The sequence below is a fragment of the Schistocerca cancellata genome, chromosome 5 (genome assembly GCF_023864275.1).
Source record: "Schistocerca cancellata isolate TAMUIC-IGC-003103 chromosome 5, iqSchCanc2.1, whole genome shotgun sequence".
Lineage (NCBI taxonomy): Eukaryota > Metazoa > Arthropoda > Insecta > Orthoptera > Acrididae > Schistocerca > Schistocerca cancellata.
In genome coordinates this window covers 809424347-809439484 of record NC_064630.1, presented here as the reverse complement: position 1 = coordinate 809439484, position 15138 = coordinate 809424347, and the positions used below count along the sequence as shown (strand labels likewise).

The window sequence follows — 15138 nt, the reverse complement described above, 5'->3', positions numbered from 1 at the left end:
ATTTTGTGATAGTGGGAATTGCTTAATGGTTTCCCCTCTCTTTTGGTTAATATAAATTCCTTCACCTAGCAACTTCTTAGAGGAATTTTCAAATACAATTTTAATAATGTACTGCTTGACACAGTAATGTTGGTTAAATATCTTGGTGTAACATCACAAAATGATATTAAATGGAACGAGCATGAAAGGACTGTAGTACGGAAAGTGAGTGGTTGACTTAAGTTTATTGGTAGAATTTTAGGAAAGTGTGGTTCATCGGTGAAGGGGACTGCATATAGAACACAAGTGCAACCTATTCTTGATCACTGCTAGAGTGTTTGAGATGCCCACCAGGTTGGATTGAAAGAAGACACTGAAGCAATTCAGAGGCAGGCTACTAGATATGTTACTGGTAGGTTTGATCAACTTGCAAGTGTTATGGAGATGTTTTGTGAATTCAGGTCGGTCTCCCTGGAGGTAAGAGAACTTTCTCTTCATGGAATGCTATTGAGAAATTTAGAGAACAACCATTTAAAGTTGATTACAGAATGATTCTACTGCCGCCAATGTATGTTTTGCATAAGGACCTCAAAGATAAGAGAAATTAAAGTTCATATGGAGGTGTATAGGCAGTCATTTTTTTCCCTTGCTCTATTTGTGATGGAACAGGAAAGAAAGTGACTGGAAGTAATATAAGGTGCAGTATACCATGAACCATATGATGGCTTGTGGAATATGTATGTGGGTTAACGTAAATCCCGCTGTTTTTTAATCATTCAAAAAACCTTTTGCGAATGCTGCATATGTGACTGGGCCGAGCTACTATGCACCACCAAATCCTCGAGATAATGCTGAGAATACCTCAATTTGATGTCGGAAAACATGGTGCCTCAGAGCTGCGAGAGGGTAGCAGCATTTGTTGCCAACGCAAAATGGACATGGTTAAATTCAAGTAAGTTTTAGTCTGTCACGAAGGCCATAACTGGCTTTGAATCTTCATATAAAGACATCTGATTATAAGCTTGATTAAGATCTGAGGTGGCAAATACCTGCGCTCCCTTAAACCACCAGAAAAATGAATACAAATCTGGCAACTGCACTGGTCTCAGAACTACCTTTTTATTTAGTTCACGGTAGTCCACTACGGAGCAGTGCTTGCCATTATATTTAGGCACCAAGAATATTTTAGTAGCATATGGAGATTTAAATGGTGCGGTTAAATCTTAATTTCCACATGTTGTCTTAATACTTTCATTCTCAGTGGTGACAGTCTTTAGGATGGCATCTTGATCAGAACCTGATCACTTAATGCAGTATGATAGTCTAATACTCTGGTGAACTCGGAGCATCTGACTTTCCAGACTACCTGCTTCCGCACTGGGTTTATCATATGCCTCTGTAATCATCACCCCCCCCCCCCCCCCACCCCCCACCCACCACACACACACACACACACACACACACCACCCCACCCGTGCTGGAAAAACTGGTGCTTAAACTTAAATTGTTGCACCATCCTCTTATGAAGCAGACCCATCTTAGCAATAAAATCTGTCACCAGAGTACACATGCTAACCTTCCAAGCAAGCTCCCCAATCATGACTTTGATTTGTAAACACTCACAGCAAACTCATTTTATCTGCATTCAGATATTTCCTCTTATCTACTACCAACCTCTTCCAATTACAGTTTTCTTGAAGCTCCAAGAATGATTTATAATCAACTGCTGAGATCATACTGCCTAAATCAAGCAACGTTCAGACTGTTCCATTACTCATAGCCACACATACAAAGTGTGAATGTGGACTTCCCTTATCCTTTATGGGACTAATCAATCTACCCTGTCCTAGCTGTAATCATGATAGTTCTTGGTTTTGGCTCTCCTTCCCACACATCCCATCATCCCATCCTTACAGGCTTGCAACAATTGCAACACATTATCTGAGATGAATGCCATTGTGAATTACCAGTTCCTTGGCATGCTTCTCTATAAAAGTTTCGTTCTCCTGTCTAACTCTTTACACTCCCAAGCTCTTCCTGTTACAGCTTAGTTATACCAGCGCAAATCCAGAAATTCCATTGTGTGTATTTGCTGTACTACCCCATCTAATTGCACAAATGTCTTAGGGATCTGGAGTCCAGACACAGACTCCTGTGGTTGTCAGGATTAAACCAAGTAGGGTGTGGTGAGAAGGATCCAATCACATTAGAGAGGGTGAAATAAACATTATTCACAACAAAACATTCAATAATCAGAAGTATGGGATTGTCTTCCTCAGGTGGTGGCAACCTCTGCTGTGTTGCGAAAGGCTCATGTGGCAGCCATTACGCCACAGCTCAGTTGATGGCCCCAAGGTGCCAACTGACGCAGCTCTCAGTGGCCAGCAGCCTCCATGGGCCAATCTTTGAAGTGCTTTCATTGAGGTTGTGAACCCAAGAAACCTACCCTCCAGCTCAGCCTGAGGAAGTCTTCATCATGTAAAGTCTGACCTGCAGCCTCCAGTTTGGAGACAGAGGCCTGCAGCATCAATTGTAGCTGCAGGAATGGGGTGATCAGCAGCAGTGGCTACATCTCACAATGATGAATGGCGTACAGGTTCCTGGCCCTGCTGGTCAACCTGCAGTAGGCCAGCAGATTGATGGTGGTCTCTGCACCCCATCAGCGAAGAGTCGTTAGTTGTAGCTGCAGCTTGCTTTTGCAGAGTCTCTCCAGCAAGAATCATAACTTCATAGATGATTGTAGACAATTAGGCATGCAGGAGGTTGACTGACATAGCCTCGCCTGTACCAGGCGGTAGCTGCACCTGAGAGTGAGATTAAGAAAGGTGTAGTATTTATGCTGGAACATTGACATCACGTGTATTAGTGACATCATGTGTACTAGTTTTCTCGTGTGGTCAGTTCTCGCAGAGACTTCAGACTTAGTAACTTCGTCTTTCAGGCAGTGGCTGAATAGTTACTGCTGTGTTATAACTGGGCTTTCTTGTGGCACTCTGCTCTGTCACCAGTATCACAATATCTGTCTGTTGCCATGATGCCATTGTGCCCAACTTGTGGACTCGGGTGCCAAGCTGGTCCCACATGTTGCAGTCACTTCTGTGTTTGCCTTGGCCTGCACAACATTGCCTCCTAGCTGACAGTTTGCTGATCAGTGACTCGGACGACTTGTCTTCTGGTGTAACCAGTGAAGAACATTGACAAATTTTTAGTGATTGTGTCACAGTCTCATCACCCACATTTCACAGTAACATTAATACATTGCTCAACGTAATTATCCTTCCATACAAATAAAACTGAATCTCATGATTTCTTGGACTGACACCTAATTCATAAGCATTATAGTCTGTGTCCAACTCCTTGAGTTAAGCACCTTGATCCTTATCAAAGCTATTCCTTATTTGCTGATACAAATTTCATATAATTAGAAGTTTATGTAACTGTATATATACCTCTTACTATTCCCTCAGTTTATTTATAAACCAGTCAACTTGTATTTGATGTACAGGTAAATGTGACTGATATGCTTACTTTTACTCTAAACGGGAGTAGATTACACAAATTGCAAAAAGAACCAGTACAATGTTGGTCGATGTTACGCTTGTAGTGGTGATATTGTGAGATTGTCTATTGCAATATTCCAATATGTCAGAGCGCCATAATTCTCCCTTCCTGCATTGCTACTAGGTTATTGAGTGAGTGTGGGATGTCCCAGTTTAGGGTCTTATTCAGAAAGGTTAAGTTTTGAATAGGCAGCACTTCTAGTGGCTTATTGGGCAAGTACAACATAAGCTGTGTCCGCTTGTGTGTGGTTATACTAGTGACTGTAACTGGTAGACAAAATGTCGTTTCTGCTATGTCACAAACTATACCATTTATTGGTATTCCGTTGTTTCATAACTCTGTACTAGCCATTAAACCCAGTGTATGTCCACTCTGGAATTTTGGATGTGGCATTAACGCTTCCCTTTGACATTCACTTGCTTCAGCTCGCCCCGTACTTTGCATTTTCATATACCAGTCTATATTATCCTGCAATATTTCTATCGCTGACACAAATTCCATATAATTAAAAGTTTGTCTATCAGTTTATACACAACCTTTTACTGTTCCCTATCTTTATTTCCAAAACAATCAGTGAGTGTTTGGTGTGCAGTTTTTGTTGGCATCTGTATCATATAATACTTTCCCTCTGACTTTCCCAATAAATCTTCCAGTGACACAAAAGTGAGGCTCTCCCTTTGTTCCAAACTTCCTTAGTTTGTACCTGGACCCATTTCCCTGCTATTTCTCACCTCACTGGTTAAGGATGTACCAAAAAGCTCTGATAATGTCACTTTCATGGCTGCTATTGGAAATTGAATTAATACATGTAATCTGGCATCATCAGTTCTCATTTCCACTGTGGACACATGATAGAATAATGCCAAGTTTCTTTCAGTTATTTGTATGCCATTACTCTGGGGTAAATTCCTTTTGCCCTTCGCGTTGTCTAGTTAAGAATTGCTGGGGTAGAACTTACTTGCCCGTGCATGGTGTGGTGTATTGCCTCTTGTAACATAGTTACTTCCACCCTTGTGTCATTCAGACTGTTAGTGCTTGGAGCAACCTTACCACAGTTAATTCTTCTGTCCATCGTGTTCAGTCAGTTTTGTGCTGCTTCTAAGTATCTATTCAAAACCCATACAGTATCTCATGTACTTTGCATTAGTTCAGCAGTTAATTCTGATACTATCCCTTAATATGTGATATGAACAAAGAAAGAAAAGTAAACAGACACCTAAAACATACTATGAATAGAATGACAACAAAAATACACCCCAATAATTTAAATAAAAACAAATGCAGTAAAATATAATCGAATGGTAATCTGAAACCCTATCTATCAACACGGTCAAAGTGCATAAGGCATGTCAGATGTACTTTATTCACAAGGTACTTTATTCACAAGTAGTCTGTCCTTCTTCGTGATCCTATAGTTCATATTCTATACTGCAGACAGTGATGATGCTTGTGGCAAGGCAGACACAGCTCCTTTAAATGGCTTAATTCACCCAACATGGATAACTAATCAAAGTTTTTGTTGGTGTCTGTATCATAAATTGGCAGGTAATGTCATTTCTAGTACTCAGTCAGGTCTGTGGTATTGTGTCGTGAGTTTCTGTGTTATACCATTAGGTATGTGTGGGTTTGTCACCAACACCCACTGGCCAACCCTACATTGTAGCAACTTCCCCATGTGTTGTCCTATCTGCTCCTGGTGCCCTGAAGCCTTTGTGTTTGTCTGTTTCACTTGTTGTCAAACCTTTTGCAAGCTTTTTGTGGATTTTGTCACCAATCCAGCATTAGTTGCAATTTTTTTGTTTCATCACTTCGAAACATGAAGACATATTTCTCCCATACTGCTGTGTGGGAGGAAAATGTATAATAAAGCTTGCACAGGATAGAGTAGCATGGAGAGCTGCATCAAACCAGTCTCAGGACTGAAGACCACAACAACAACAACAACAGCAAAAGACTGGTAGCATTGTGAATTTTAAAATAGTATGCAGTAGTCACATAACTTAGGTACACATTCCAGTTGTGATTACAATTAACATACTAGCTCAACAACTTCAAAATCATGCTATGAACTGGTTATATTCTTCTATTGGCTTGAAGATGAAAATGGCTAATCTGCAACTTGCAAATGCGGAGCAGTCGACACAATTTCTAATCAAATTCAACATACAATGAGTGCTCTGATCTGTGATTACTGTATCTGAAACACCTAATGTGAGCCACCAGCCATTCACCATTATTTGGGCAACTGTACCCACTTGTTGGTCAGGGATTGCAATCATCACAATATATCGTGAGAAATGGTCTAGTATGGTCAATATGTAGATATTTCCTGCTGTGTCTTATTAAAAGGGGCTAAAATATGAAAATGGCTGACACACATCTGGTAGCCTTTTGTTACACAGTTACTTACGTATTACTTGATATCTTTATTCCTGGTAATCCACCAAACTTTCCTGGCAACTCATTTATCAGCTGCTTTTTGCCCACCATGGCCTTCCATGACATAAAGATGGTCATGTGCTTGTTTCAAACTTCATCCCAAAACACTGCAGGTACACCAGTCTTAGTCCAAACTTTATTGTTCGCGCAATAAACCATCATGTATGACAAACTGCAGTAGCGACTTGAATATCTGATAGTCGGTGTCAGCTGCCTGATCCTTTCGCTACTCAGTAATTGTTCTACCCAGTGTTTACAGGATTGCAATATTCCTACTCAAACAATCTGCATTCATGTTCCTCTTTCCCAGCTTGTGCACTACTTCATAATCAAATTTACTAAATCATAGGCATGTACTCTATCATCCATACTCTGGTTAAGCACACATCCTACTGCTGTATTTATTGCATTGGAGGACAGAATGAATTCTGTTTTGAAGATTGGGCCTGATGTCAAATCTGCTATCAACGTCTTAAATGCTGTTTGACATTCAGTAGACAATTCAAATTTTTCTCCTTTCCATAACAAACAATTCAAAGGTTCGGCAATTTCAGCAAAGTTTTTCACAAATTTACAATAATAATTACACAGACCCAAATAAGATTGCAATTGTTTAACTGTTTGCTGATATTAATCGTGTATCTCTTCTCACTTTTCCTGACTAATTCCTTGCCCAAGATAATTTACTTCTGTTGCTGCAAAATGACATTTATCAATGCTGAGCTTTACTCGTGCTGTCCTTAGTCTTTTGAACACTTTCTCCAGCTATTGCACATGCTGTTCCATGTCCTTTGAAAAGATGGTGGTGTCATCCGGATACACTACACAGCGCATAGGCTCCAATTTTCTAAGTACCCTATCCGATAATCCTTGAAAAGTGGTGGTCACACTCTTGAGTCTGACTGGCATTTGATGGTACTAAAAATGACCCCTGCAGATGGTAACAGGTGTCTTTGGCTGATCATCTGGTTATACCTCCAGTTGATGATACTCGTGCTTTAAATCCATGGTGGAGAAATATTAACATTGACCCAAGTTCTCAAGAGTATCCATTATGTTTGGTGTGAGATATGCATCATTGATTGTTCAAACATCAAGGAATGTAAAATGTGTATTTCCTAGTGCCATACGGTGACTTCTTGGGACCAAATGGACAACATCCAAATTAGCAGTCAACAGATCCTTCAGCAGAATCACTTCATCGATCCAAAGCTATTGACACTGACTGGGACTATAAAATCTCCATTCATGTCACTGACATGTACTGTATTTATGCATACAGAAAAGGGCGACTTACCCAATTCCTCAGTGGTTTCCAATGCCTCTACACCGCAGCAAGTCTGTACCTATCAACTTCCGTGCACCTTGCGGTACTGTATTGTGCGAATTGGTCTTTAGTGCTTGTGTCCATAGTCATGACTGGTGAACCTTAGTGGCATCATGACACTTGCAGTTGTTGTCTCTAGAGGAACCAATGTGCGTCTCCTCCCACCCCCTAATCCCCCGCTCTGTGTGCTGTGGAAGGTCATTTGTTGTATAACATTTAACAGAGAATTTGTCACTCTCTGCACACAACCTATACCTTAGAGACCTCGGTCTCTTTCTGCCCAAGAGATCCAGACTTTCAACTGACACGAGACCCTGTGTTTATGTTCCTTCCTGTCCACTTTGCCTAAGGGTAAATCCATACCAAGAGGTGCAAGAAAAAAATAATTGGTTGCTTGACCATATCAGAAAAAATTTATATTTGCTGGGTGAATTCCGCAATGTTTAGTAGTCACAAAAATATTTTTAAAAAAATTTATTGTTTATTATTTTGAAATGGCGGCCATATTTGTTACAGGCCGCTTCCGTTTTTTCGTATTTGCAAGCATCTACATTTTTACAATTATTCAGTAGTGGATTTTCTTAAGATAAAATGCATTTAGTTCAACACACTCTGGGCTACAAATTAACGTCATTATCACTTAGCTGAATGTATTTTTTAATAAATTTTTAATAGTTCATAGTTATCAGCCAAAAATTAAAAAAACAGAATTTTTAAACAGTAGTTTTACAAAGAAAGATTAATTTCTCGGCTTTAATGTATTTTCTGTTATTACACTATATAGTATAGGTGTTGTGTCTAGACAAGACAGCCTAGACACAATGAGAGGAAGCCGAAAGGCACGCGCTTAAACTCACGCAGGCTGGCGTGAGGTCTGAAACAGGATACGTAATGAATGCTATAAAGAAAAGTACGTAGCTTCTGGAATACTTAACGTTAATCCACATTTGTAGAACATCGCTCTTGATGATACATTAATAGAATCTCAATATAAATTGAATACGGTGCCTTGCTAGGTCATAGCAAATGTAGCTGAAGGCTATGCTAACTATCGTCTCGGCAAATTAGAGCGTAGTTGTCAGTGAACCGTTCCTTGCAAAGTTGGCTGTACAACTGGGCGAGTGCTAGTACGTCTCTCTAGACCTGCCGTGTGGTGGCACTCGGTCTGCAATTACTGACAGTGGCGACATGCGGGCCCGTCGTATACTAGCGGACCGCGGCCGATTTAAAAGCTACCACCTAGCAAGTGTGGTGTCTGGCGGTGACACCACAATAGGTACTTTTTAGAGAGTATCAATGGTGAACAGCTTACACTTAAAAAATTGATTTTTTTTTTTTAATTTTTCCATTTTGTGGCCTGCAATATCTTCGTTGTGGGACCAAATAAAAATCTGAAAATTTCACAGATAATAGATCTTTATGATATCAAACTTCAGTATAAATTTCAACTTTGAGATTCAATTGAAAGTTATGGTAAAAAATTACAAACAAAATCAAAACTACGTTTTTTAACATCTGCGATATCTAGGCTTATATTAGTAACAGTACACAATTTAATCGTATCTATGATTAGTTACTTTTTTAAATTGAAAATAAGCCTGCTAATTACATTATATAGTTCTCTTGTTATTCGTTTTTAGTACATCGCTCATTGAACATTTGAGAAACTTGTTCACTCAGTTTGGGTGTTTGGGTGCAAGTTGTGCATTTTTTGTGTGGTAATTGCCTTACACACATTTAAAACACAAGTTCCTATTGCATTTTGGACAAAATAATGCAGATGAAGATTTAAACGAAAGTAGGGATTATAAGTAAAACGAAATTCAAGCAAAATGTGAGGACTAGAAATAATGAAAGCAATAACATGGAGCCAGCCGGAGTGGCCGAGCGGTTCTAGGCGCTACAGTCTGGTGCCACGCGACCGCTATGGTCGCAGGTTCGAATCCTGCCTCGGGCATGGATGTATGTGATGTCCTTAGGTTAGTTAGGTTTAAGTAGTTCTAAGTTCTAGGGGACTGATGACCTCAGAAGTTAAGTCCCATAGTGCTCAGAGCCATTTGATTTGAACCAATAACATGGACGAAAATATGGTATGATAAATGGAAAGAAGTTAAATAAAAATTAAGACATGAAATTAATTAAAATCAAATAAGAAGGTTTCCAAGTGGGAAAAGATTGATACAGAGAAAAAGGAGACAAATTAAAATGTTGTTATGATAATTAAAATGGTGTGACAAAGGAGTAGATATAAAAAAATTACGTTTAAGCAAATTAGTTGAATAGATCAGTCATTTCAATAAAGACTTAATTGTAGCACCTCTCAATTGTCTGCATGTAATGCTCTTACCCTATTCATTACACTACACAACCAGTGTATGACCAATCTTTCAGTACTTTTTAATGTTAATGAGCACCATGCATTTTGTGTGTGTGTGTGTGTGTGTGTGTGTGTGTGTGTGTGTGTGTGTGTGTCGCAAATGTGGTTCACTAGGGGGTGTGGCTGCAGGCTGTGTGGGATCTTAACCTACATCACTGTATAGATGGTTTCAAATAAGTGATCCCACTTCTGGGGACCTCTTCTTGGAAGAGTGGGATTGGACATGCAATTGATGGAAAGTTCTTTGTCTTAAATTTCCGTGTTCAGAGGAAATCAAAATGAGTAAGAGGGAAGTGGAAATAATTTCGTATTGCATTTCCATGGTGATTACTAACTACCTTTTGGGAAAGGATCTGACTTGTAAATCGTTCTGTTAAATTATCAATACCACAAGATGCTTTCAGGTTGTTTTTTGTTTCAGCGGAGTAATGAGTTTCGAAGGAGGATGTGGCGTGCTCAAGAATCTTGTTCAACATTCGAGAGACAGCACGAATATCACAGGAGTCCCAGGGACCGAACTGTTGGGCCAGATCAGAGGTGAATAGTTAAATAATTCATGTCAACCGTCTGCCCCCCCCCCCTCCCCCCCCCCCCCCCCCCCCGTGCCCCTTTCTCCCCACCACACACACACACGTGCGAGAGAGGATCAAAAAGTACCTCCTGCATCATTAAAAAATTAATAATGAAACGGCAGAATTAGGATAGATCACAGCCTGCCTGTCCTCCACACAACACTTCCTTTCAACATAATCACCACGCATTTGTACACATTTGCACCATATTTGAATCCTGGCATCAAACCCAGTTTGGAAAAATTCAGGGTTTTGCTGCTTGAGCCATGTTTGTAAAGCTGTTTTAACCTCATCCATACCAATGAATCTGTAACCATGCAGCTCATCTTTCAGAAGTCTGTACAGGTAGAAGTCAAACAGGTCAAAATCACGGCTGTGGGGAGTGTGAGGCACCACTGGTCAGCCCATTTTTGCAAATGAAAAACGACGTGGGGGCATGCATCATTGCCTCGTTAAGTGTGGTTACATAGGTTTCACTGTTGATTGTGAACACTAATGCGTCTGTCCTCGAATTGCTTCATCAGCATTTTCTCAATTGGCAATTGACAGGTGTTGTTGGCTGGCCATTGTGCAGTTTATCTGCGACTCCCAGTTCTCCAATATCAAACTACTTCGCCCAACGCTGCATATTTCCTGATGTCCATTACAGCATCCACATATACTTTCCTCATGGACGAGGTTAAAACATATTTAAAGTCATGGATGAAGAAGCAAAATCCTTAACTTTTCCAGACAGGTTTTTATGCCTCTGTTCTGTGATGGCACAAATGTGTACAAATGAATGGTGACTATGTTGATTGCTGCTGTTGTGTCAAGAAAAGATCAGGCTGTGATCTGTACTAATTCACCTGTTACACGTCCATTATTAAAATTTTTATGACAGAAAAAGCATTGATCCACCTCCATATACAGTGTGTGTGTGTGTGTGTGTGTGTGTGTGTGTGTGTGTGTGTGTGTGTGTGCGCGCGCGTGCACTTAGGTGAGGAGGTGCGTGTGTGTGTACTTGCGACTCCACTTTTTATACAGTACAGATAAGTTTGTTTTTAGGTAATCTTAGTTGATGGCAAGAAAGAGTTTCCAGGAATATTTTGTCCACTTTTGAGGGATAGTCATAAAGTTTCAGTTGTCACTTTCAAATAATCAAATAGTGACCATGAAACTGGGTGATGATGATGGTCCTTATCAATGTGTCCAACCTATGAATGACTTAACAGGGATCTTATATGAAGAAGTCTACATTTTGGCTGTTCAGGAAACATTCCACCTAGTAAATCACCCTTCATCATTCCGGAAATGTCTATGACACAATTGCTTCATCATCCGAGACAAATGGAAGGAATTCCTGGGTGCCCTGTCAGAAGAATTTTAGAGGTGAAGCAAAATTTTGTAGCCCAAAGATGCAGAATCGAAATCTACATCTACATTGATACTCCACAGTCCACCATACAGCGTGTGGTACCACTACTAGTAATGTTCTTTCCTGTTCCTCTTGCAAATAGTGAGGGGGAAAATGACTGTCTATATGCCTCTGTATGAGCCCCAAATTCTCATATCTTATCCCTTTCAGACATGAATTTTTTCTGGAGGAAGGAAAATTTTTCTTTATACTGTATTGCTCTTAGGTGATTTTTTAAAATGGTTTTAGATGCCAGATTTTTACAAAAATATGTACCATTTTTCAAAATATACTTTGTACACTTGGCTTTGTTTTATGGACTAAATTAAGTAATTTTGAAATATTCAACGTTGTAATAAATAATCTGATCATTCAATAATTACCATGCAAAAAACAATAATAATATTCATTAATGCAGTGGAAAAAACCTAACCAACAACTTCCAAGTATTCTGGCTGTCAATGTGCTGCACACTGCTGTGTTGACTTGTTGATATTTTTACAGTGAAGCCCTATAGTTGGCAGCTCTAGGTATTGATGAAGTGATTGAACATTCACAAATGTGTAGATGAGATTTCCACTGTGGAAAAATATTTCTCTTGTAACTAAGAAACAGTAAAATTTAATGTAAACAGTTGTAGCCAGTGGGTCTTGAAAGTGTTATCTTCCTGGTCCTTACATGAATTGGCAGTAGTATTGTTCTACAGTCAGCTTCAAACACCAATTCTCAGAATATTCTCAATCATGTTCTTTGAAAAGAACATTGCTTTCCCACCACACATTCCCATTGGAGTTCCATAAGCATCTTGCATGTTGTTCGAACCCACCAATAAACAAATCTGGCAAGCTGCCTCAGAATTGCTTCAATGTCTTCTTCCTTTAATCCACCCTGGTACTGATCCTAAACAGTTGAGCAGTACTCAAGAATAGATTGCACTAGCACCCTATATGCAATCTCCTTCACAGATGAACCACACTTTCCTAAAATTCTTGTAATAAACTGAAGTTAACCATTCACCTTTCCTACCGCAGCCCTCACTTGCTTGTTCCATTTCATATCATTTTGCAGTGTTAAGTCCATATATTTTAAATGACATGATTGTGTCAAGCAGGACGCTACTAATGCTGTATCCGAACATTATGGGTTTTGTTTTTCCTACTCATTCGCATTAACCTACATTTCTCTACATATAGAATGCACTGCCATTCATCATACCAATTAGAAGTTTTGTCTAAATCATCCCGTGTCCTCCTACAGTTGCTCAACTCCGACACCATACTGTTCACCACGGCATCGTCAGCAAACAGTTGCAGATCACCACCCACCCTACCCACCAAATCATTTATTTGTATAGAGAATAATGGTGGTCCTATCACACTCCCCTGGGGCTCTCCTGACAATACCCTTGTCTCTGATGAACACTCACCATCGAGGACAACATACTGGGTTTTATAATTTAACATTCTGCCATCTGGCGACATCACAGTGGTGTCGTCTGCAAGTATTGCCCAGAGGCCTGTGACACCACATTGTTGTCGTGAGCATAGTATCACGTAGTGGCTGGCGACAGCACTTTAGCATCTATTGTGTTCTGTTGGTGTTTTGTTTAGGTAACAATAAGTTACACACGCCAACAAGTTTTTTGTTTTTATAGGTACTTGTGCCCTCTCATCATGACAGACCGAAAGAGACGATAAAATTATTTATGATGAATGCACGGAGCAAAACTTTAAGGTTGCCACTATATTGTCTCATGGTGATCCGGTTAACAGACTGCCCAGTCACGGAAAGCAACACCAACTAATAGGCCTATGTATTTCTGAAACGATAAACAAAAATGAAGAAACTGCCATGTATGTTCCAAAAACAACAACAACAACAACAAAAAACACACTTAATGTGCAAGTCTTGTGGAGTTTCGTTACATCTTGGAGACTGTTTTGCTGCATATCATATGAAAGAGAAATACTAAGTATCAAAGACAGTGCAAATAAACAAATATATGAAACAACTTTTGTACTTATTTACGTACTTATATCTTCAAAATTTTACGAAAGTAAGGGAACGGGGTTGATAACGTAGGACGACGACACAATGAGATTAGTAAAATGTAACAATTTATTATCTCTCGATAATGTCAAAACCGGCTGGTGACAAGCCAAGTAATCTGAATTAGCGCTGCCGATGCCAAGCAAATAAATTTGTACGAGACGTGCGGATGGCAAAGTGTTTGTTGTTGAGCGACTTGTACATCTGTGAACCTCTTCCATATTCTCTTGCCTTCTTTAACAGCCTGCAATGGGACACTATGTCAAATACTTTGTGGAAATCTAGAAATATTGAATCTGTCTGTTGCCCTTAGTCCATAGGTTACAGAATATTGGGTGAGAAAAGGGCACACTGAGTTTCGCATGAGCAGTGCTCTTTAAAACAGCCAGATGTGTCTGTGTCCTGAGCAGTGAACTGGTGCATTGACAGTTCCAAAAAACAATCAGCATGACCTTCCCCAGTCATGTTTATTTTCTTTGCCTTACGGCATTGATGAATCCATATATTTCCAAAGATTCCTTAGCTCCTTTATCTCAAGGTCATAGATATACAGCCAGCAGTTACCTGTGTTGATTAAGCATGTAATTTGTCTGCAGTGGCCTGACACAGCTACTGCCTTGGTTTGCCAAACTTTTGAATGTGTGTGAGCAGTCATGGAACCCAGGAGATAGTGCCCTTTCTCGTGTTTAATATTTACTTCAAGTTAACTGAGTTTTAACTTTTTCCACTATCGAATCAGTTGTGATACATAGGTATTTGAGCACCAGATCTTCATTTCTCTTAGGATTCCTGATTATTCACAGACATATATTCACTTCCTTCTTCAGCATTCATACTTCTTTACCTGCTGTGGAATTGTCTGCACAAACTAACTACTGTATTACATGAAGGAGCATTGCTGTCACAAATTCAACAAGGATTTTTACAGTATCTTCCTCTTCAAAGGCAGAAAATTACCACATAAGACTCCAATTTATTGGAGGCTATGCCATTTTCTTTTTGTCCCTGTAGTGATGTGCTATGGTACTGTGATGTGGAGATTTCAGTGTGCCTCCAAACAAACAGAAAACTAATTACATTGCTGCCACTTCCATTACACTAACATCCGTAATGTCCAGGACCTTGCCATTATTGAACAATAACTTCCCCAGCCCCTGATGGATTCAAAATTTAAAATCTCTTTCCTAGTCACCACGATCAACTATATCTTCACCCACAATTACTTCTCCTTTGAAAGCATCACCTATAAACAAATCCAGGGTATGGCTGTGGGCACCCGCATGGCACCGTGCTATGCGAGCCTATTCATTGGCCATCTTGTTGAAGTCCTTTCTAACTGTCCAGAATCCCAAACCCTTCACTTGGTTCACATTCACTGATGACATCTTCACAATCTGAATCAAGGGTGAGGACACCTTGTCCACATTCCTCCAGAATT

General features: G+C 39.8%; 1 protein-coding gene across 1 annotated transcript in view; it reads left to right on the top strand.

Annotated features, from left to right (window-relative positions):
• LOC126188811 (eukaryotic translation initiation factor 5B-like) overlaps window positions 1–15138 on the top strand; it is a 446346-nt gene that overhangs the window by 84007 nt on the left and 347201 nt on the right. The window contains exon 4 of the mRNA XM_049930424.1: window positions 10105–10220. Within this exon, the coding sequence (XP_049786381.1) occupies window positions 10129–10220 (92 nt within the window). The 5' untranslated portion in view covers window positions 10105–10128. The remainder of the gene's footprint in view (window positions 1–10104; window positions 10221–15138) is intronic.